Source organism: Marmota flaviventris, chromosome 3 (assembly GCF_047511675.1).
Source record: "Marmota flaviventris isolate mMarFla1 chromosome 3, mMarFla1.hap1, whole genome shotgun sequence".
Taxonomy (NCBI): Eukaryota; Metazoa; Chordata; class Mammalia; order Rodentia; family Sciuridae; genus Marmota; species Marmota flaviventris.
In genome coordinates, this window is record NC_092500.1 from 17,817,115 (window position 1) to 17,838,936 (window position 21,822).

General features: G+C 49.5%; 1 protein-coding gene across 1 annotated transcript in view; it reads left to right on the forward strand.

The window, feature by feature from the left end:
• The window catches only part of Nt5dc3 (5'-nucleotidase domain containing 3), a 55,140-nt gene that overhangs the window by 26,281 nt on the left and 7,037 nt on the right, over positions 1 to 21,822 (forward strand). The window contains exons 3-12 of the mRNA XM_027927985.2: positions 3,809 to 3,883; positions 4,342 to 4,397; positions 9,499 to 9,589; positions 10,210 to 10,347; positions 11,710 to 11,770; positions 12,127 to 12,229; positions 12,531 to 12,632; positions 15,296 to 15,377; positions 16,792 to 16,878; positions 17,811 to 17,951. Coding sequence (XP_027783786.2) covers positions 3,809 to 3,883; positions 4,342 to 4,397; positions 9,499 to 9,589; positions 10,210 to 10,347; positions 11,710 to 11,770; positions 12,127 to 12,229; positions 12,531 to 12,632; positions 15,296 to 15,377; positions 16,792 to 16,878; positions 17,811 to 17,951 — 936 coding nt within the window. The remainder of the gene's footprint in view (positions 1 to 3,808; positions 3,884 to 4,341; positions 4,398 to 9,498; positions 9,590 to 10,209; positions 10,348 to 11,709; positions 11,771 to 12,126; positions 12,230 to 12,530; positions 12,633 to 15,295; positions 15,378 to 16,791; positions 16,879 to 17,810; positions 17,952 to 21,822) is intronic.

Consider the following 21,822-nt stretch of genomic DNA (forward strand, 5'->3'; position numbering starts at 1 on the left):
ATTGGGTCATTGCTGTGCCTGCATTTTCATTTCCACCAAGGAACTGGGGGTGCGAGAAGGGCTCTTGATTTTGTCTCTCCAGTGCACACCTCGTGAGCATCGTCTTCTCATTAGTGGGCACCTGTGGTCGCCTGCTTGTTCAGATGCAGAGCCTGATGTCCCCTCTGGCTCCTCGTGCTCTGTGTTCCATGTCAGATCTCTCCTTAAAATGAGTCTCTCTCTTTAAAATAAACTTTTAGCTTCAGGACAGTCTTTGGTTTATGGAAAAGTTGCAAAGATAAGACCGACTTCCTGTGTACGTACCCCGTGTGTGCCCAGGTTCCCTGATGGCAACGTTTTATGTCACCATGGTACGTCGTCCCAGCTGGAGAGTCCATGTTGATGAGTCCAACTGAAGTCCCTGCCTTATTCACACTTCCTTAGTCTTTACGCAGCGTCCTTTTCCTGCCCCGGACCCCGGGAGGACCTGTTGGCCGTCTCCTTAGGCCCCTCTGGGCTCTGCAGTTCCTCTGACCCCCCTTGAGTGTGAAGTCAATGTTCTGGGGTGGCTTCTCAGGTTTGTCCCAGGTTTTCCTCATGATTAAACTGGGCTGTGGTGGGGGAGGAAGACCGCGGGGCGGGGTGGGGTCCCCACTGAGGAGCTTCTGCCATGTTATAGTTGCTCCCACTTTGTCCCTTTCCACACTGTGCTGTTGGGAGGAAGTCACTGCACAGCTGCGGCTCCTTTTACTCCTTTGTAAGGTCCTCCTTGTGTGTGTCCTCACGCCGCTCCTCCCCTCCTGTGTGGCTGCCGCCCTGGCGCAGTGGCCTCCTGCCTGGCTTCTCTGCTTCTCTGTCACCTGTGTCCCACTGCCAGAGTGAGCCTTCAGACCTGGTCACACCACCCCTGCATTCGGTCACTTCCAGCTTTCCCCAGCCTTCCCATCACCCTGGGCATGAAGTAGGCGCCTTCCAGAGCCTGCCTCTTGCTCTGCTCCGCCACACCAGCCTTGTGCTGCCACCTTTGGGCCTTGTACTTGCTCTTTCCTCTGCCCTGGAATGCCCATCCTGCTCCCTGACAGCCCGAGGCTGGCTCCCCATTCCCAGTGGGTCTGTAACCCTCATACTGCATGTTCTTTACAGTAGGAATCACTGTGAGGCATTGTGTGTGTGTGTGTGTTTGTGTGTGCGCGTGTGCTATGACCTGCCTCACCACAGCAGGGTGGACTTTCTTAGGGACAGAGACTGTCATTTTGTTGGCTGTGGCGTTCCCAGGCTCTGGCACAGTTCTGGCTTCCTGGGCTTGATGTTACTGTTTGCCATTGTTCCCAGGAAAGCTCTGTGTGTGTGTGTGTGTGTGTGTGTGTGTGCGTGTGTGCGCGTGCACCCATACACATGTGCACTCATATTGGAAAGGGGCTGATTGTGAGAGTGTTTTTGAATTGACCCGTTGTATGAGGAGATCACAACACAGGAGCAGAAGCAGAGCCTAGAAATCACCCTCGTCCAGCCATTTCGTTTTGCAGACGTGGGGAGGAGAGGACTTGTCTTAAGGGCTGCTGGAGGGCAGCGGAGGCGGGAGAGTGGTCTGTCCCCGCCTGCCGGTCGCAGCCCGCGGAGGTAGCTCCGTTTTCCTGAGCACTTGCTCTGTGCCAGGCTCTACGCTGACTCCCCACAGGTGTTTCTGGACGTGAACTTCTGCACTTCCACAGCTCTTGCTGTCTTGACTCTGTAGGTGAGAAGACCAGGAGAGGACCCTGCCCAAGGTCACCTGCTAGCACATGGTGGCCCAGGATTTGGAGCCTCCTCTCAGCCCGTGTTCCCCTTGAAGACCTTGTCCTCTCGGGGCTGCGTCTCTCAGTTCTCGAGGTCGCTGACAGTTATTGTCTTTGGACTATTTGAAAACTGTCTATTAGGAGGGGCTCCCCAAGAATCACCCAGTGAGCGGAGAGGCTGGGGCAACAGGAGCCTGTGAGGGGCCGCGCCCAGCCAGGGCACCCAGAGAAGCCTTGTTCAAAGACAGTGCCACCAGACACGTCAGCAGGGGCGGTGTCCTGGCTCAGCTCAGATCCTTCTCTTTGCGGCCGGGAGTCCTTCCAGCAGCTTGGTGAGCCCTCGGAGCTGGCCGGCTCTGCTGTCACCAGGAAGTGACGAGTGTCCAGTGGAGAAGCCTGGACGGGGTTCAGAATTGATTAGGTGGTGGTGACGGGTGGACTTCGGTGTGACTTGGCCCCAGGTGGCCCCAGACAAGTTCTTTGACTCTGATCCTCGGATTCTTCACCAGGAGATCAGGCAGGGGCGTCTGTCTCCTTCCTGCTGGTGTGGCAAGGCGTGGAGTCAGGATGTCTGGTCTGTGTGTGGCACAGCAGATGCTCAGCCTGGGTGTCTTTCCGTGACATTTTAAATGCATCTTTCCTGTCTGACCTTTCTCCTTCATCACTCCCCAGTTTGGAAGGAGGTTTTAGAGGTGCTGAGGTCCTTTGGCTTCCCTTTGATAAGCAGAACTGTGTCACCAGGGCTAGGTTCAGCGTGGGCCATGTCAGGTGTGTCCATAAAGATGCAGATCCGGACATGGTGTTCAGAATCCTTGGAAACGCCCACCCCTGGAAATATCAGTTTGGTAATTTCTTGGCACAAGTGGTAGGCGTTAGATAAATGAGCCCAAATGTGACATTTGAGTCATTGCTTCTTGGAGCTTGACTTAAAAATATGTCTCGTGTGTTCAGCCTGGTGGTACCAGGAAATGTTCTCATACACATGTGACCCTGGCCGTGAACAGGTGGCAGTGTGGCCACAGAAAGGTTTCCTGGGAGTTCTGATGTTGTCTGGGTTTTCACTCCTGCAGTTTACATCCTGATGGGAGAGTGGCGACTTGTCTGTGCTTGAGGGCCCAGGGGCTATGGGAGTGTGGGGCGGAGGCTGAACCTGACTCCCTGCCCTGTTTCCCCAGCTGGGTGACCTGGGCTGGGTTTCATGGTGCCTCTGATGTCCCCTCTGTAAGACGGTGTGGCAGGATCTGCTGTGGCAGCAGCCGCAGACACGGGGCCTGGGGTCTGCTGTTCTAGATCTGAGATCTGCAAACAGACTAAAGGACTGAGGTGTCCAGTATGGCAGAGTGGCCGCCAGCATCTTTCCATGGAACAAGGAGTCACTTCATAACTAGGAAGCACCTGGGGAGTGGGCTGCTTTCAGGGGTCCTGTGTGTTCTGAGACAGGGGTGAGCAGGAGCCGCGTGCTGAGCAAGGGGCCCCCTGGTGAAGGTGCAGGGAGGGGCCGCACCGCCAGCTCTGGGTTCTCAGCAGGGAGGTTGGCCGCGATGGAAGCTGAGTGGAAGGTCCCCTCGGAAAGGTCTCATCTGTGTCTCTGCCTGCAACTGGGTGGTGGGTCCATGAGGTTTCCTGGTGTCAGGAGCTGAATGGAGGCAGATGGTGTGTTTGAGGGGTCATTCCAGTCCCCCCACCTCGGCAGCCATACACGCAAGGGGAGGAGGTGGTGGGGCAGGGAGAGGCAGATGGGTTTCAGGGTCCTTAGAGATCTGGGAGCCTGGTGGCAGAGAACAGGGAAAGTGGGGACAGAGTTCACGTGAGAGAAGATGAAGGAGGGGGGTGAAGCTTGACCCTGCTTGGACAGGTAAATAGGGTGCTGGGCAGGACCCAGGGCTCTGCGTGTGGCAGGAGGCACAGAGGAGCAAGCTGTGATTCGTCCCTCTGACCCGCCTTCCTGCCAGAGTGCTTCCCCCCCCCCCCCCATCTTTGTACAAGTCCTGATCTGGACGCGACCCTGAAGGCAGGACCTTGTTAGCTGAAACATGTTCCTTTCTTCCTCACAGTATCCCGTGGAAATCAGGAAATACGAGTACGACCCCAACTTCGCCATCCGCGGACTGCATTACGACGTGCAGCGGGTAGGTGGCATTCCCCGCTTTCCTGCAGTGTCGTGGTCTTTGCAAAGAAAATGGTCCTTAGTGAGGTGGTGCTCTTGGGGCCGTTCTTTGCTGAGGGGTAAATCAGCTTTAAATCATGCTCATTGAGGCTGCGGAACAAGGCGATGCAGACATACTTGGGTAAGATCTTTCTGAAGTGACTCTCTTGGAGAAGCTTGCCCGCCATTGCGGTGGGAGCGCAGCTGGGTTCCAGGAGTCATTTTTTTGGTGTTTGGAGGAGGAGCCACTTGCTGTACTTATTTTTCTTTTCTCTTTTGCTGATAAACCATTTCCTTAGAAAGAACAAGCCAGCCTTTCAGAATCTGCCTCCTTGCAGGGCGTCCTGATGTGGGGAGGAATCATGAGGACACCTGGGCTGCTCATTGCATGTGCAAATTGGTGCACGTTATTTACACTTGCGTGTGTTTATATTTTTAAAGGCAGTGTTGATGAAGATTGATGCTTTTCATTACATCCAGCTGGGGACTGTCTACAGGTAAGAGCACGAGGAGATAAATGTCATTCACCCACAGCAGCCAAGTGACTTGGGTTTCAGGGCCCCCTGACTGTGCGGTGACAGGAGGGCTGTGGGGTGTGTATTATGATCCGTTCATTCACTCTTGTTCCAGAAAATTCATCGAGACTGCCATGCTAGATGCTGGGGGTTTGGCCCACTAGGCTGCTCTCCAGGAGCTGGGGTGTGGGTGGAACCTCAGGAGTGAACCACTGTACCCCAGAGTGCAGGGCTCATGGCGGAAATGCACTCGGGCCTCCAGGGGGAGTCCTTTGGGGAATGTGCGGGAGGAGCGGCTTTGGAGGCAGAGGCTGGGAGCTGAGGGAGGGTCCTGGCGAGGGCTTTGGAGGGAGTGGGCTGTTGGGGAGAGGGGATAGTATTCCTGGGACCATGGTTTGATATTAAGATGCCCCTCCCAGAGGTAGTCACTGATTCGGAAAGTGGAACATGCATGTAGGTTGTAGCATTAGAGCTTCGTAGGGGGCAGTAGCAGCCCTGTGTCCTCCCCTCCCCACCAGGCACTGGTGTTTTCCTTCACTATCTGTAGGTAACTTAAGGTTGTGGACATTGTCCATGTGGAGTTAGAGGAGGACCTTGCCTCCTGGTTCCCTGCCCCCTCCTTTTCCAGTCTCATCCTTTGACCCTCACTAAGGGCTCCATTGCTACACCAGTCCTTGTTTACATTGTGACTCTGCAGGTCTTGTGTGTTCACTCTTGGGCCAAGTCGTGTCCTCTGATCATTTTCTTCTTGTACCATGTATGGTTTTTCTCATGAGACTCAGGAACCTCGTTTTTGTTTGGTTTTATGCATAGGTGTTCCCACTTTTTCAAGCGTCCTCTCCCATGTCAAGCATGGGTTGAACATAATCTGTTGCTTGCTTAGTGTTTCCTTCCTTTCCCTCCTTTCTCCCTCTTGCTCTGATCCCATTTGGTTCCTTTCCTAGGACTTCCCTTTGCCCCCTTTTTAGTTTCCATCTGTTCCTCTTTCTGCCTTGACTCCCTCATTTTGCTGGAGTACATCCTGCACTAGCTTCCTGGCACCTTCTAGTGACAGCCTTTCTGGAGCTCTGTGGGGGTGAATCATTTTGTCGGTGTCCCCTTGAGTGCCTCTGCCCCCCTGGTTGGTAGTTCAGGTACCTCCTTCACATCCACCGTTGGTTTTCCGGTGTTGAAATGTCGGATCTGTTGACATCTTTGCTCTCATTTTCTTGGGCTTTTTTTTTTTTTTTTTGTCATTTTAATAGTGTTTCAGGAGGAAGACGGGGTGGTGGTTGGTGGTAACAACTATAATGTTGCTGACATTAAATAATGGCTAACAAATATTGAGTCTTGCTGTGAATAGGCACTGTTTTAAAATAAGGCGTGTGTGTGTGTGTGTGTGTGTGTGTGTGTGTGTGGTGCCTGGGATTGAACCACAGCTTTATACATGCAAGGGAAGCACCCTAACCCTGAGCTACATCCCCAGCCCAAAACAAGGGCTTCATTTGAGTAAACCCATTTGATCTTCAGAATGACCTCATGTGGTAGGCACTATCCTTAGTCTGAGAGATGTTAAGAACCTTTCCCAAGGTTACAGCAAAAAAAATGTCTTGACTAGAATTCAGACCTAAACCTTGTGACTGCCGAGTCTGTCCTTGGCTACCATGCTGTGTGGCCTTGTGTGAAGGCCCCTCAGAGCACCTCTGTCTTTACTTTTGATTGTGAATCTCCTTTAAGCTGTACTATTAAAAATGATCTTTTCATTTATTTTATAAATAATATTGTTATACTTGTATATTTTTGTGTATTGTTTTATTAGAAGTAAAATTGCTGGGCAAATGTAGTCATTCTAAGGCTTTTGAAATGGCTTAATTGACCTCAGAAAGATGGTACCACACTTAGCAAACTTTTAAGTTTAAAGTTGTTCTTTCACATAAAATATTCCCATTTTAACTTCTCTTTCTTGAAACCACTTAATGTTTACACATTAATTCCTAGACTCCTTTGCTAAAAGCTCCTGATGTTTGTCTCAGATTACACAGCAGCGGTGTGGGAGGGAGGGGGGGAGGAAGGTGAGGCCAGGTCCGTGGTTGTGAAAATCCCCACCAGATCTTTTGACTTGGAGCCTCCGTCTCTGTTTCTGTGGCCGCCTCCTGGTTTAGACACGCACCCTTCTCTCCTGGGCGATTGTACTTTTCTGCAGGGCAGTGCTTTCCTGTGCCAGCTGTTTTTTTATATAGTTGCTCATTTAGCCTTTTTGGTAATACCACTGTCCAGGAGGCAGCCACGTCATTCCCACTTACAGAATGAAGAACATGAGCCCCAAAGAGAGGAAATGACTTCTCCAGTAATTCCCCTGAGATAGCTAAGCTCATCCTTGGTCTTATGGGATTAAGAAATAAGGAATTAAAAATTAGACCAGTCTCCATGACTGTGAATCAACACACCAGGAGCTGGGATGTTGGCAGGTCACCTCAGCTTTCAAAGGTTTGGAGGTCACAGAGACACCAAGAGGCCAGAGCCAGGAAAAATAAGGTCACTAAAACCAAACCCATGGGCTGGGGTTGTGGCTCAAGCGGTAGCGCGCTCGCCTGGCATGCGTGCGGCCCGGGTTCAGTCCTCAGCACCACATACAAACAGAGATGTTGTGTCCGCCGAAAACTAAAAAAAAAAATGAAAATATTTAAAAAAATTCTCTCTTTCTCTTTCTCTCTCTCTCTCTCTTTAAAAAAATAAAAACAAAACAAAACAAAAAAAACCCATGCATGAGGCACTGGTTCAATCCTCAGCACCACGTACAAAAATAAATAAATGAAGTTATAAACAAAAGAACAAAAAAACCCCAAACTCAGCCGGGAGCAGTGGCACACACCTGTAATCCTAGTGGCTTGGGAGGCTGAGACAGGAGGATGGCAAGTTCAAAGCCAGCCTCAGCAAAAGCAAGGCGCTAAGCCACTCAGTGAGTCTCTGTCTCTAAATAGAATATAAAAAAGGGCTGGGCTGGGGCTCAGTGGTCCAGTGCCCCTGAGTTCAATCCCTGGTATACCTCCTACTCCTCCCCCCGCCAAAAAACCCCCAAACCCAGTGAGGCAAGGCAGTGATCTTTCCTGCTCCAAAACCCAATCAGGAGGTTTCCCAGATGAAAAAGAGCAAACTCCATCCAGGTGGGAGAGGCAGATGTGTGTGTAGGACAGTCACATCATCACGCCATGCCCCACAGCAACCCCTGCCGTGTCAGCACGGTGAGGACCCGCAGCCCCGAGCAGAGTCCCGCCTCGCAGGGGAAGAGGAGCTCAGGCGCCCCTGCAGCTCTGCCTCTGGGTGCCACCTGCAGGAAGACCTGGCCCTGGTACCTGCAGAGTCCAGGAAGGCCGCGCGCCTTCCTCCTTAGAGTCAGAGTCCGTGTCCGTCCCCTGCCTGGCGCCTTCCTCGTGCGGCAGCCTAAGAGTAAAAGGCCTGTTCCTGTGCCGCGAGACACCCCAGGGGTTTAGGGAGCAGGGATTTGCACCCGGGCAGATGTGTTCACATCTGTGCTTCCTCATCGCCTGGCATGGGGCTGGGGGAGGGGCTTTTCGTTTTGATTTCACTGGTTGGGCCACAGGGTTCCAGCAGGGCTAAGTGGTCCCCACGCGCGGTCTGCTCCAGCGGGCTGTCTGCAGGGGCTCAGCTGACTGCAGCCCGCGATTTCACCACTTCTGAGCAGACTGGTGGACGCTGCCTGTTGCCACACACCTGTGCGAGTGTCTTAGTAGCATCCAAAGGACCAGGCTGGGGCTGCATCTGGGGACAGGGCATTCGCTGTCACCCAGCGTAGTGGCTTTCCTTTCTAAGGTTGGAGCCACAGCAGCTGGACTCCTGCCTGCTGCTCCTTCAAGGTCACTGTCTAGAACGATCCAGTTTGGCACCGAGGTCTTACCTGATTTCTGGAGCAGAGTAGAAGTACATGGCTCCTTTTGCTTTCGAAGGCCGGCAGCTGCAGCAGGTCGTCAGGATCAGAGGCAGAGTATAGATGAATCCACTCGAGTGTGTTTGAGTGCAGTGCAGGATGGAGATGAGGGGAGAGAGGGCCGTGGTATTTCCAGTGTGTTGCACGGCAGGCCAGAAGCTGTGTCGGATGTGCATTTCAGGGTTGGTCTGGTGGTGTCACACGCTGGACAGCCTGTGCGTGTTAGTGATAAAATTCTCAGGTGTGACTTGGCTCTTGTGTCGTAGTGTGTCTCGGCCTCTGCCTGTCCGGTTTCCTAAGGACCAGTGTTTATTTCTCAGGGGAAGGGGTAGAGGAACAGACGTTCCCCTGTGTCACTCTAGGGTGTCAAGCCCAGCTGGGCAGGTGGCACCTGCTCTAGTCACCGTGGCGGAGCTGGGGCCTCCAGAACTCATTTTCTTCCCTGGAGGTGAAGGGACTGGATTCATGTGCAGATGCCAGAGGCAGGGAGGGGCGGATCTTCCTCTTTCACAGCTAAGAAACTGGCCTTCCAAGGCACATGTCAGGGTGGTCCTTCCCTCTGCAGAGGTGTCACCAAGCTTCCTCCCTCCTGTGCCCTGTGTCTCTCATCCATCTCAGGGAAGCGCGTCAGAGGGCAGGAAGATGGCTGCGATGGAGGGGAATCCAGTTTTCCTCTGCCCTAAAGTGTTAAAGACATTAAGAGGGAAAAGCTCCACCCAGAGCAAGTCCTTCGGAAGCTTCCTGTCCCCAGGTTTAGGGAGCCGCAGAAACTTTGGCTGTAATCCTGACCCACCACTTTCTACTTTGGACAAAGTGACCTACTTTGCCTCAGTGGCCCCACCTGGAAGCTGGGATAACCACAGTGCCTCCCTCCTACGGGGGCTGAGGGACAGGTGACTGGCCAGGCGTCTTCCTGTGTGGCGCGTAGTGGGGCCAGATAGCGCTAGCTGCTGCTGCCCTTCTGTTACCTGTGGTGGCAGCAGTGGGGTCATCGCAGCAGCGCCTCTGAGGGCCTGTTGTTTGTGGCATTGACCGTGGAACGTGGCACCTCGTGGCTCCGACAGTGTCTCCGCCCTGGGTGAAGTCTCAGCGGTGGGCGGAGGGTTGGGAGTCGCCGCTTTCCTGCCCGCTCTCTAAGGCCCCATCTGGCTTTTCCAGAGGCCTCAGCGTGGTCCCCGATGAGGAAGTCATTGAAATGTACGAGGGGTCCCACGTGCCCCTGGAGCAGATGAGCGACTTCTACGGAAAGGTAACAGGCACTGTCTTCGTGAAGCCTTGGTCTTTCCCGGGCACATGGCCTCCAAGGGCTCCCCGCTGCCCCTGTGGAGCTGGCAGGGGACCCTGAGGGGGCGTGCGGATCTGCTGAGCTGAGGGAGGCTGGGGAGGGCACCGCCCCGGCTTCCCCCGTGGTTCTCCTTAACCGCGCTCTCCCCACCTGGGAGGCTCCACCCGCCCCACCTCCAGGCATGTCCCTGCTTTCTGAGTGAACCATGGGCTGTTGGCGCAGCAGCAGTGGCCACCCTGCATCTGTCACACTGCCAGCTGCCCACCACCTGTCCCCAGCGGGAAACCTCTGCCGCTCTGACTTCTGGGGTCCTCTTTCCTGAGTGGAGCAGGAAGTTGGACTCAGCGCACGGGAGGGTGGGGCGGGCAGGGTGGTGGGGCTGGGAGAGGCAGCCATGGACTGCCATGGACGTCCTCCTTGTGCCCAGCGTGAGACACCACTGTGAAGGATAAGGAGCAAGGCAGACACTCTGATTGCTGGGACCGCCTCCTTTTTTGTGACGAGGACTCTCAGGTGGACACCGAGGTTGTCACCGAGGAGCCTTGCCAAGGTGGGCCCCTCTTCTAACGCGTCCCCCTCTGCAGAGCTCCCACGGCAACACCATGAAGCAGTTCATGGACATCTTCTCCCTGCCAGAGATGACCCTGCTGTCCTGTGTCAACGAGCACTTTCTGAAGAACAACATCGACTACGAGCCCGTGCACCTGTACAAGGACGTCAAGGTGTGTGGAGAAGCCGCGCTTTCAGCCTGAGGAGGCGGCAGGCGGTGGCCCTCTTTCCAGGTCGGGGGTCGGGGGTGTGACTCGGTCTCTTTGCTGGGATTGCTTTTGTTTATAGTTTACAAGACATTGATAAAGATCTGCTGCATCAGGGGAAGTGGAGACCAGGTTTTTGTTAAAGCAAGACGGGCCTCACGTTGATGTCTGGGTTTCTGGTCCTTTCTGACCAAAAGGCCAGGGCACCCAGCCACAGGGGCAGCCTGGACCTGTTCCCTCTGGGCCTGGGGCCCAAAGACCTGCTATTCACATTCTCTACTGTGGGCCTGGGCTGCTGAAGTGATGGGGGCATTTTAAAGTTTTATTCTTTTTATTGATTGATCGATCGATTGATTGATTGACTGTAGTTGTGGATGGACAGCATGCCTTTATTTTGCGTATTTTTATGTGGTGCTGAGGATTGAACCCAGTGCCTCATAAGTGCTAGGCAAGTGCTCTGCCACTGAGCTACAGCCCCAGCCCTAAAGTTTTATTCTTAAATTGATAGTTTAAAATTGTACATTTTTGTGGGGTGCACACTGTACCCCATAAAGATGCACAGTTCTGGGGGGTGTGAGAGATTGGATAAAAGGGTTTTTTTTCCCTCTTGCCCACTGAAGTTCCATATGGCTGTCTGAGGCTCTGCCAAAGCCCTGCAGGAATCCAGGAGAGGGGGACATAGGGACATAGATAGGAATCTTTACATGCATCTCTGTACATGTGATTTATAGATTTATGTATTATAATTTATGTTGATAATTACATTTACACACATTCACTGAGCCATGTGAACTTTATCAATACTTAAAATCTTTATTTGATATACATTTATAATGTAAACTTATGCATATGCATGTAGCAGATGTTTCACTAATTACTTAATTTTGAAGTGGGGTCTCACTGTGTTGTCCAGCTGATCTGAAACTCCTAGTGATCCTCCCTCCTCAGCCTTCGAAGTAGCTGGGATGTATGCCACCACACTGGGCCTAAAATATTTGTTTTTAAAAGACACATACTTACTCACGAAAATATTTTAATTCTGTGTTTATGACTAATTTAAAGTTTTGAGACTTTATTTTGAATTGCACAGACTGCCTCTTCCAGGCAAACCTTTTGAAAACTGCATTGGAAATCGCTTCTGTCATCTCAGAAGCTTCCTTTTCTTCCCAAGGAACCACCAGACATAAATGCACTAGGTTTGGATTTGGTTTAGGGCCTGGATTGCCGGTCTTATAAAGGCAGAAGTCAACACCAGTGCTGTTACACTTGGACTGTCACCCCGGCTGGCCCAGTCCCACTTTCACTGATTCAAAATGTGTCTTTGGACAGGATTCAATTCGGGATGTTCACATCAAAGGGATAATGTACAGAGCAATCGAAGCAGACATTGGTATGTACTTGGCAGGGCCCGTGTGTTGTGTTACTGGGTAGGCATTTTACTTTGCATGCCAGGGCCTGAGCAGGGGCTGCATGCACCTTTCTGAGTGCCAAATAAGGACTCTGACCCCCAGCTTGACCTCATTCTGACTCAAAAGTGGAGCAGCTGGCAGCTGCAGATGTAGGAGGCAGGGTCTTTGTGACTGATGCACTGGGCATTCGTACCCCACCCTGAACCAAGCTTCCTTAAGACTTTTATTCCCCACCATGGCTGGGGCAGTCCTGGGCCCATGTGCCCCATTTAGTAAGTGTTTGCAGACAGGCTGATTTCATGCTGACTCTGAGTGTGAATTTTTCTCTTGCTCTTAGAAAAGTACATTTGCTATGCTGAGCAGACCCGTGCAGTATTGGCCAAACTGGCTGATCATGGCAAGAAGATGTTTCTCATCACCAACAGTCCCAGTAGCTTCGTGTAAGTTTTTCTGTTTCCTCCCTTGCTTCTGGCTCACTTCGTATATATACCATTTATGGTTTTTTTTCTCTTTTTAAAAAAAAATATTTGTTTTTTAGTTATAGATGGATACAAAAACGTTTATTTTATTTTTATGTGGTGCCGAGGATCAAACCTGGTGCCTCATGTGTGCTAGGCAAGTGCTGTACCGCTGAGCCCCAGCCCTAGCCCGATGCCATTTATTTTAGTAGTTGGAAAGAAATAGTTGCAAAAGTATTTCATCCTTTGATGTTCAACTAACCTGGCCGACTTATTCTTCTAGGGACAAAGGGATGAGGTATATTGTTGGGAAAGACTGGAGGGATCTGTTCGATGTGGTCATAGTTCAGGCCGAGAAGCCAAACTTCTTCAATGATAAGCGGAGGTGAGTGATCGTTTTCCCTTGGGACTCAATTTTATTCCGTTGCTATTGTAAATGGATGTGTAGTGACAAAATTCTGAGCATCTGAGACGATAGCTTGTAGCCCTTCCAGCAAGTGATCTAGGGAGGTGGGATTAGCACTCAGCAGGCAGCTTTGTGCTGAGATGGTTCCTGTTTGGCTTGTGCTACATCAGGGCTGTGAACCCAGTTTTAAGAAAATGATAACAGTGCTGAAAAATCAAACTTTATGTCACATAGTAAACTAGGTCTTTGGGTACAAATGCGTTGTGAAGCATAAGAAAACTATGGGGCAGGTATCTTTAAATAGAGCTCCCGTTGGTGCATTTAAAATTGTGGTTGGATCTTGCAAAACTTCTGCGACCCAGGCTTTATATCAAGTGGAGTAAATCTCTACCATGTCTTAGTGTGTCTTCCTGCCACAGCAGCCTTAGAGATGGGGGAGTGGGGATGTTTTGGGTTATGACAGTGACTGGGGAGTGCTGTTGCTATTTAGTAGGTGGAAGTCAGGGGTATTAAAATATCTTTTAACCAGGAACAGACTAGTTGCCCTGCTAAATGTCCATGTTGTTGGGAATTCCTACGTTAGGGTTCTAAAAATGACCCTAATGTGTTTGTGTGATGGCCTAATTTTGAAACACTTTACCTACCTTTGTCCGTGGCTGGTGACCAGCAGCATCTGCCAGGTGTTAGAAGGTGTCCTCACACGGGGACTTGCAGTTAGTACTGGATTCGCTGCATTCTTCTCGTGATGCCAAGTTCCAGTTTTTTGAGTGTCACTGTGACTCCCAGAGGAAAAGGGAAAAAACCCAAAACCACATGTAGAGACTGAAAACCGTGGGGCAGCAGTTGAGAATGAAGGAAAAACTAGAGTATGATCAGACGGACATCAACGCGGGCTTGCTGCTTGGCCACTGATAGAATGCTGTCACTGGGCCTGGGGCATAGCTGCAGCTCTGTGGTGGAGCGCTTGCCAGGCATGCAGGAGGCCCTGGGTTCACTCCCCAGCACCACAGACACAACAAGAACACTCCTGCGTTCCTCCCTAGATTCCTGCTGTGGTCAGGAGAAGGCGGCTCTCCCTTGGCCAGGAACCTCCTCTCCTCTGTGGTATTCATTCAGTGGAGGGCTGGGGTCCTGGGCTATACCTGGAGGTGAGGGGTGTCCGTAGAGTACTCCCCTCCCTTCGGTGCACCATTTATTTATTTTGCCTTTGTTCTGAATGCCTGGAATAAATGCTAAGTGACCCTCCATCTGTATCCATCCTTTCATAACATTGAGAAGTCAGAAACTGGTAACCTAGACTTCCAACAGTAGGGGATGGTAGTTTGAATAATTCAGAGCAACCATGTGAGGGGATGTTAGGCACTCGTTAAAATTGTTGTATTTAGAACTGGGCTTGGTAGTGTGCACCTGTAGTCCCAGCTGTTGGGGAGGCCAAAGCAGGAGAATTACAAGCACAAGGCCAGCCTTGGCAACATAGAGAGACCCTGTCCCCAAAACAAACACACTCATAACTAGGGAAAAGAAAGAAGTGGGCATGTTGTATTACTGTAAAAAATGATGTATTTAAGAATATGTCATCACGTGAGAAATTGCTCACAAATTAAAGAAAAAGAGATGTAAATCAGTGTGCACAAAGTGACCTTGAGCTTCATTTTATGTTCATAAAAACAGGGAAAACAGTCAGGTATGGTGGTACATACCAGTAAGCCCAGCTATTCAGGAAGCTGAGGCAGGAGGACTGCAGGTTTGAAGCAACTTTGAGAGACCCTCTCTCAAAAGGGCTAGGGATGTAGCTCAGGGGAAGAGTGCTTGCCCACATATATAAGGCCCTGGGTTCGATCCCCAGTTTTAACAGAAAGAAAAAAAAAAAAAAAAAGGAAACTGATTTTATGTAAAAACTGAAAGACATACTGACATATTGACATGTGAAGTGTTTCTACCTGGGTACTGGCCTTAGGGTCACTTCCCTTTTCTGCATTTTCTAGATTTTCTATAGTGAGTTTTTCTTTTAATTGGGAAAATAATCTCAATAAGTGTTACTTAAAAAAAAAAAAAAAAAAAAGAAAGTTAGACAGGCACCCAAGTCCTGAGGGTGCCAGTCTCAGGGATGAGGCCTTATCTCTGTGGTCCGTTTTTCATCATGAAATAGTACTTCTGGTCCTTCGACTTGTTTTCTATCCGGAGTGACTCAATTTAGTGGATGAATGTACTAAGGCAATATTTCCACAAACTTTTTGTGTGTGTGTGTGTGTGTGTGTGTGTGTGTGTGTGTGAAACAGGTTTTCTGCATGACCAAATAAATTTGGGAAATCTTTAGAAAGTATATTTAGAGCAGGACTTGTTTCAGAGCTCTCAGTAACTTTTTAAGAGGGACATAGGCAGTGTGTAGTGTTTCCTGGATTTATCTGACCCTGGTACCCTTTTTTTTTGTTTTTTCCTTTCTGAATCACCTTAGGTGGATGGTGGTTCACATGGCCTGGGGCACGTTGCACAGGCAGGGATTGTGGTGGAGTTTGGGGCTCAGGGATGTGTCAGGTGCATCGAGGGAGCTGCTTCCTGTCATCAGGAGGTGTCTGAAGTATCTCCGGGACCAGGTGGCCTGAACTGTCATCACATGTAATGTTTCCCATTTCTGTTGTTAGACCTTTCCGAAAGGTGAATGAGAAAGGTGTCTTACTCTGGGATAAAATCCACAAGTTGCAGAAAGGCCAGATTTACAAGCAGGTATCTCTTGATCAGTTTGTCGTCTGTGTTGCTTTGCTTTGTGGCCAGCAGTCATGATAATCAATGGCTGACGTTTACTGAGGCTTGCCGGGTGCCCGGCACAGTTCGATCCCTTGAATTGACTGCTTATTAACTCGGTGGTAAAACTTAGGCTGAATGTATTTTCAAAATGCTAGTATCTAAATTAACTCAAAGTTGAATTGTTTTTAAAAACAAACTTTAAAGCATTACACGGCACATAAAATTTAAGATGCCAGTGGTAAACCTTGGAGATTTCTTGTTAAGGAGCATTAATCATGGCGTATTACTAACCCAAATTGATAATTATTTCCTGATGAGATACGTTTTTCTGTACAATCTCAACGTATTTATAAGGCTTTCAAGGGTTTGAATGAATGATTGACTGGCTGACCCAATATTATTATGTTATTGAAGTTATTTTTTTTCCTTACATACTGATACGTTCTTGGTGGGTATGCAACAACCTTCCAGATTTGACAATATGTATATTTTCCAGGCCTTGAAAAAATTAGATTTAGTGTAGCCATTTAGCCATTTCTTTTTTGTTTTTTTTTTTAAAGAGAGAGAGAGAGAGGATTTTTAATATTTATTTTTTAGTTTTCGGCAGACACAACATCTTTGTTTGTATGTGGTGCTGAGGATCGAACCCGGGCCGCACACATGCCAGGCGAGCGCACTACTGCTTGAGCCACATCTCCAGTCCAAGTGTAGCCATCTCACGTCTAGGGAGTTAGGCTAAGAAAATTAAGACTTACACCATGAAGCCTTGCTATGAGAATGTTTATTATGAAGTAACTTACAAAATTGATAATGGTGTAAGCGTTCAACGTTAGGGCACTGATAAAAGGAATCAAGGTGTTTCACAGCTATTGTAATCACATTGAGATTAATATTTATTGATTTGGGGCTGGAGTTGTAGCTCAGTGATAGAGCGCTTACCTAGCATGCATGAGACACTGGGTTCAATCCTCAGTACCACGTAAAAATAAATAAATAAAATAAAGATATCATGTACCTCTACAACTAAAAAAATATTTTAAAAAATATTTTTTGAGTTGGAAAGTTGATCATAGCATGTTAAATATAAAAGATAGTTACAGGGCTGAGGATATGACTTATGTGTAGAGTGGTTGCCTCACATGTGTGAGGCCCTGGGTTTGATCTCCAGTACTGAGAAAGAAAAAGAAAGATAGTTGTAAAGTGATGTTTACAATATGAAGACTCGAAAAATGCATTTAGTATAGAAGTCCAAAATATATTTTCTCTGAAGGTGCTTTTATTTTTTTGGTATTTCAAATAAACTATAAAAGAAAAACCAATTTTTTAGATATTTAAAAAATATTTGGGACCATCTCTGTCATATGATATACTGTCTGTTTTCCTCTTATTGCAGGGCAATTTGTATGAATTTTTGAAGCTCACTGGGTGGAGAGGCTCCAGAGTGCTGTATTTCGGGGACCACATATACAGTGACCTGGCGGTGAGCAGCACCTTTTCTCCTCAATTTGTTGGGGGACAGGTGTATTAGTCCCATTTCTTTTTTGTTTAGAAGGTCATTTTAATCCTTTCCTAAGAACCTGGAGTAGGCCACATTTTTTAAATGTCTGCCTTTTATAGAACAGGATGGTTCCGAATTGTGCAAAGGATAAATTCTTATGAGGGCAATTGAAAATGTATGCAAAGAGTTGATCAGAAACAATTTCCATTTAAATAATGATAAGAAATGAATGCCCTTGTTAACTTTTCTTTTTTATCAGTACATCATGAAACATTAAAGATGTAGCATAAAAGCTCGAAAGCCTCAGTCCAGCTCTGGCCAGCCGGTCACTCCCAGGAAACAGCCACCCTGTGCCACTGAGGCTTTTCTTGACCCTGGGTGTGATGGGAGTTAGGGTTTAGCCTACACTGAGAACAAGTCTGGGTTGTTGTATTGGCTACCATCCTTGGTTCCTTGTGGAACGAGGTTTCTTTGTTGAGTGATGGCAGGTCTCTCCTTGCATGATTCCTAGAGCTCAAAGGCAAGTGGGTAACGTGAGGGTCGTGGCTCCTGCCACCTCCACTGTTGCTATGTCTGGATGTTTTGGCCTTCAGGTTGAACCTCTCCCTGGCCACATGGGTTCCCCCCACCCTCTCCCGCCAGACCCTGGTTAATGATTCCACTCCCTGTGTTTCTGCAGGCGCTGTGATTCACAGCAATTATTTCCAGAACAGAAACTTTCTTAGGGTGGAATCGTCAAAGCTTGGGGCCAAATTGGTTTAATTAAGTGTAATTCATTGAATGCAACTTGGTTAAAAACTAACCATTGGAATTAAAAAGTAATTTAAATGAATGCTTCTTGTGTCTGGCAAAGGTAATGAAATGTTTGGGTTCTGTTGAGACTGATGTTGCCTTTCTGTGATCGCTGTGATTAGGATTTGACCCTGAAGCATGGCTGGCGGACTGGTGCAATCATCCCCGAGTTAAGGTCGGAGCTCAAAATCATGAACACGGAGCAGTACATTCAGACCATGACCTGGCTGCAGACCTTGACTGGCTTGTTGGAGCAGATGCAGGTTGGGATGTCCCTCCCCCACCACCTCACTTTTTCCTTTAAGTTTCTGGCTTGTCTGCTGGTCCGAGTTATTTCACATATTTTCAGTTTAATTGTGGTTATAAAGTATGAGGTTTAAGCTGTCCTCAGTAGGCCGTAGAATAACATCTGGGGTTATTTTGCTGCTGAGGCAATTTGTCATTTTCCCTAAAGAGACTATTAAAAAAAAATGTGCAGTCATTTGGAGAGTGTTTGCAGAGCCTGCACAAATGCAGGTATTTATGATCCTCTGTCAGTGGAAATGGGGCCCTTACTTTCACCCTGAGTCACACCAGGGCTGTCCTGTGGGGTGCTGATTTGAGCAGCTCTGCTAGTGCTGCGTTTCAGTCTTTCCTCATCCGTCAGCCTGCTGTGGGACTTCTCTATCCTGGGCCTCGGTTTCCCTGTCTGTAAGGTCCTGTGGAACGTGCACTTCAGTCTAAGCTTGCTGGAAAGTGTCACAAAGCCAGAGTCAAGATCTCTGGGTCCAGCCTCAATCTGATTTTGAAGAAAATACCCGTGGTTTCTGGCCTTCTGGAGTTTGGTGGCAGTTAACTTCTTTCTGTAAATTATGTGGTCCAGTTTGGGACAGTTAGAAAGGAATGTCCTTTTTATTGGCCACATCCTGGCCTGTGGGAGCTGCTCCTCTGTTGCAACTGTGACCCCCAGTCCCCCTCCTGCACTCACCAGGCACCTCACTTTCTCCCTGGTCCGGCTGGCCTGGGCTGCTGTCCTCCTGGCAGGGTGGAGGTAGCCAGGACTCTGTGCATGTGTCACAGAGTACTGATGGTTAATCTGCATGCCAGCCACTGTGCTGAGAGCTTGCCCTGTGCACCGAGCTGACTCTTGGAGATTACGGGCACAGATGCCTGATGTCTTGGCTGACACTTCAGCTCTGGCACAGCCTGTTTAGCCCATCGGTGGCTTTGGAAATGGGCGAAGAACTGCCTCGCTGCCCTAATTGGCAGCCCGTGTTGAGGTGGCTGGGCGCTGAGCTCAGGCAGAGCCGTGGGGAGAGGCAGGCCAGGTCCTCTCGCAGGCCACTTGTTCCTAAGCGTGAGCCCCTGCACGTCCGCCAGGCTGGTTTCCAGTGTTCCCTGTCTGTCCTGGTCCTTGGCTCTTCTCTGGTGAGGCTTTATTTTGCTACTTCTACCGTGCTTGCCTGTGAGATGATTTTCTAAACACATAAGGAGTCGATTCTGGGCTAATGTAGCCGAGAGTTTGCATGTCACACAACAGCAGCTGTTCTTTCCTGTGTGCCAGCCACACCTTGAGTGCTTGCTGTATACACGATGCTCACTTAATAAAGTTGTCCCGTGCAGGTAGGTGCAGATTTTCCATTTCAGAATAGGAAACCTGGGTTTCAAGAGGTTAGTGACATGTCCAAGGTCCTAAATGACAGAGCAAGCCTTGAACCCGGACCTTGGGATGCCCATATCCGGGCCCTTGAGCACCATCCTAGTGCCTGCTGGTTCAGGGGTCTCAGGTGGAGCCAGAGGCTTTACCTTGTCTTATTTGCAGTTTATCTTTCTGTGGGTCTTAGTTTAACTGTAGTCAACTTGGTTCTGAAAATATTAAATGGAAAATTCCAGAAATAATTCACAAATTTTAAAATAACTTTTATTACCTTGTTGTTATTGTTCTGTTATTAATTACTATTATTAATCTCTTACTTTGCCTAATTTTATAAGATAGACTTTGTCATAGGTATGTACACAGAGGAAAAACAGCAGACTCTGGACTTGGTGTTACCCCAGTTCAGGCATCCCCTGAGGGCTGAGTGCAGGGGTGTTTGTGTGTGTGTGACCTCGCCTTAGTTGGAGTCCAGTGACAGCAGCTGCTCATCAGATATGCAAACAACCTGTGTGTGGATGACTTCACTGCTTTGGGAACAGTCTTTGTTTTGTTTTCCTCTCTGACCTGTAAAAACAAGTTTGACAGTTAAGAGTGTAACTCAGGGGCTGGGGATGTGGCTCAAGCGGTAGCGCGCTCGCCTGGCATGTGCGAGGCACTGGGTTTGATCCTCAGCACCACATAAAAAAATAAAAAATAAAAAAGATGTTGTGTCCACCGAAAACTAAAAATAAATATTAAAAAAATTCTCTCTCTCTCTCTCTCTCTCAAAAAAAAAAAAAGAGTGTGACTCAGAGAAAGGAGGTGTTGGAGATATTTCTGGGACTTGGAGGATCAGTTATACAAGGCATAGGTCGGGGAGTAGGAAAAGGGAATGAGCCTTTACGGTGCACTCTGTTTCACAGGAGAGAAGGCCGAGGCCGAGAGATGAGTGACTTCCGGCATCACAGAGTCAGTGGTGGGCACCGGGCCCTGCTGAATGTAGCAGGTCTTATCTGCGCTGGGCACTTGGGCCTTGTGTTCATTTCACCCTCGTGACTTCCAGAGTACCGAGAGCGTCACTTGCGTTTTATAGATGAAGAATCTGAGCACAGAGGAAAAACACCTTGCTCAGGCCTGGGGTGGCACTGGCCTGGGCTTGGGTGCCCTGGTCTCTGCCTCCGCGCTGCGCCACCTCGGGCTCTGACGCTTTATATGATGTTGGGTCAGCGGCACCAGGTTAGAGGAGTATGGCTGATAATTTTAAATATCCCAGAGAGTGTCCATCCTAACTGTCCTCCCTGTCCCCCCACTGCCCCCGCTCCCTCAGGGTTCACCTGGAAAGGTAGTCATTTTTCCACTGATCCTGTGGCACATTTCTAGAACTCTCAATTATTTATGAAGAGAGAAAGTTTTCCTTCGAGACTGGGTTTGATTTGGGGCAGGGGTAACAGTATCATTTGGAGCCGAGTCTGATAAATTAAATAGAAGCATATGATTTTTTGCTTTCTAAACAGTGACTTTAAAGAATCATGTTGCTAGCTAGCCTTGAAGTGCGCTCCACAGTGGCCACAGTTAGTGGTGGTGGGGCTGGTCACTGGGGGGGCTGGCCAGTGGGGGGGCTGGCTGGGGTTAGCAAACTTCTGCGGAGGGCCTGATGGTAGATGTTTAGGGCTGTGTGGGCTTGGATTCTGTCACGGCTGCTCAGCTTTCCTAACAGAAGCAGCCATGGACCGTGTGTGAGTGAGCGGTTGTGGCTTGTCCTGCTGAACTCCGGTGGACACTGAAATATGAGTTCATTTACTTTCATGTGTCATGAAATTATTCTCCTTTTGCCCCCCCCCCCATCTGTCCCCCTCCAAGCCCATTTGTAGGCTCCTGAGTGAGCACAGACCTCAGAGCCAGTGTCCCTGCTGTGGTGTTGCCGCCCTGGCCTCAGCTTTCTGGATCCTTCCTCCATTGCGTTTCCCTTCGGCAGCCTTGGGGCAGAAGTTGGAGAGGCTCCATCCTCATCCTTGGCCACCCTCCAGAGTCAGGACCATAGAGACCCAGGGGTGGGAGTCTGAGTGGGGTGCACCACCCTCTCCATGGCTGGGGAGCCGGGTTAGAGAGCGTGCCTTGAGCTTGGGAGATCTGCGTTGGCTCTTCTGTTGGCAGAGCCGCCTCGGGCGGGTCCCCCCGAGGGTCAGGAGTGGAGAGAACTCCCCCGGCCTCTAGCAGCTAGCTTGAGAAGGGAGAGCAAGTAGATTGACTTAGGTCGTCCTCCTCCCTGTCACCAGGCAGTGAATGTGCCCTCCTGCAGGGGCGCCACTCTCTTAGTCCATGGTGACTGTACCGTAGACTGGTGGCTTAAAGCAGAAGCATTTATGTCCCACCGTCCTGGAGACTGGGATCTGAGGTCCAGGAGCCAGCAGAGCTCTTGTCTGGGTGGGCCCAGCGTTGCATGGTGCCGTGCATGGCTGGAAGGTGGCCCGAGAGCTCTCTTGGGGTCGTTTTTATAAGGGTACTCTTCGCATTCGAGG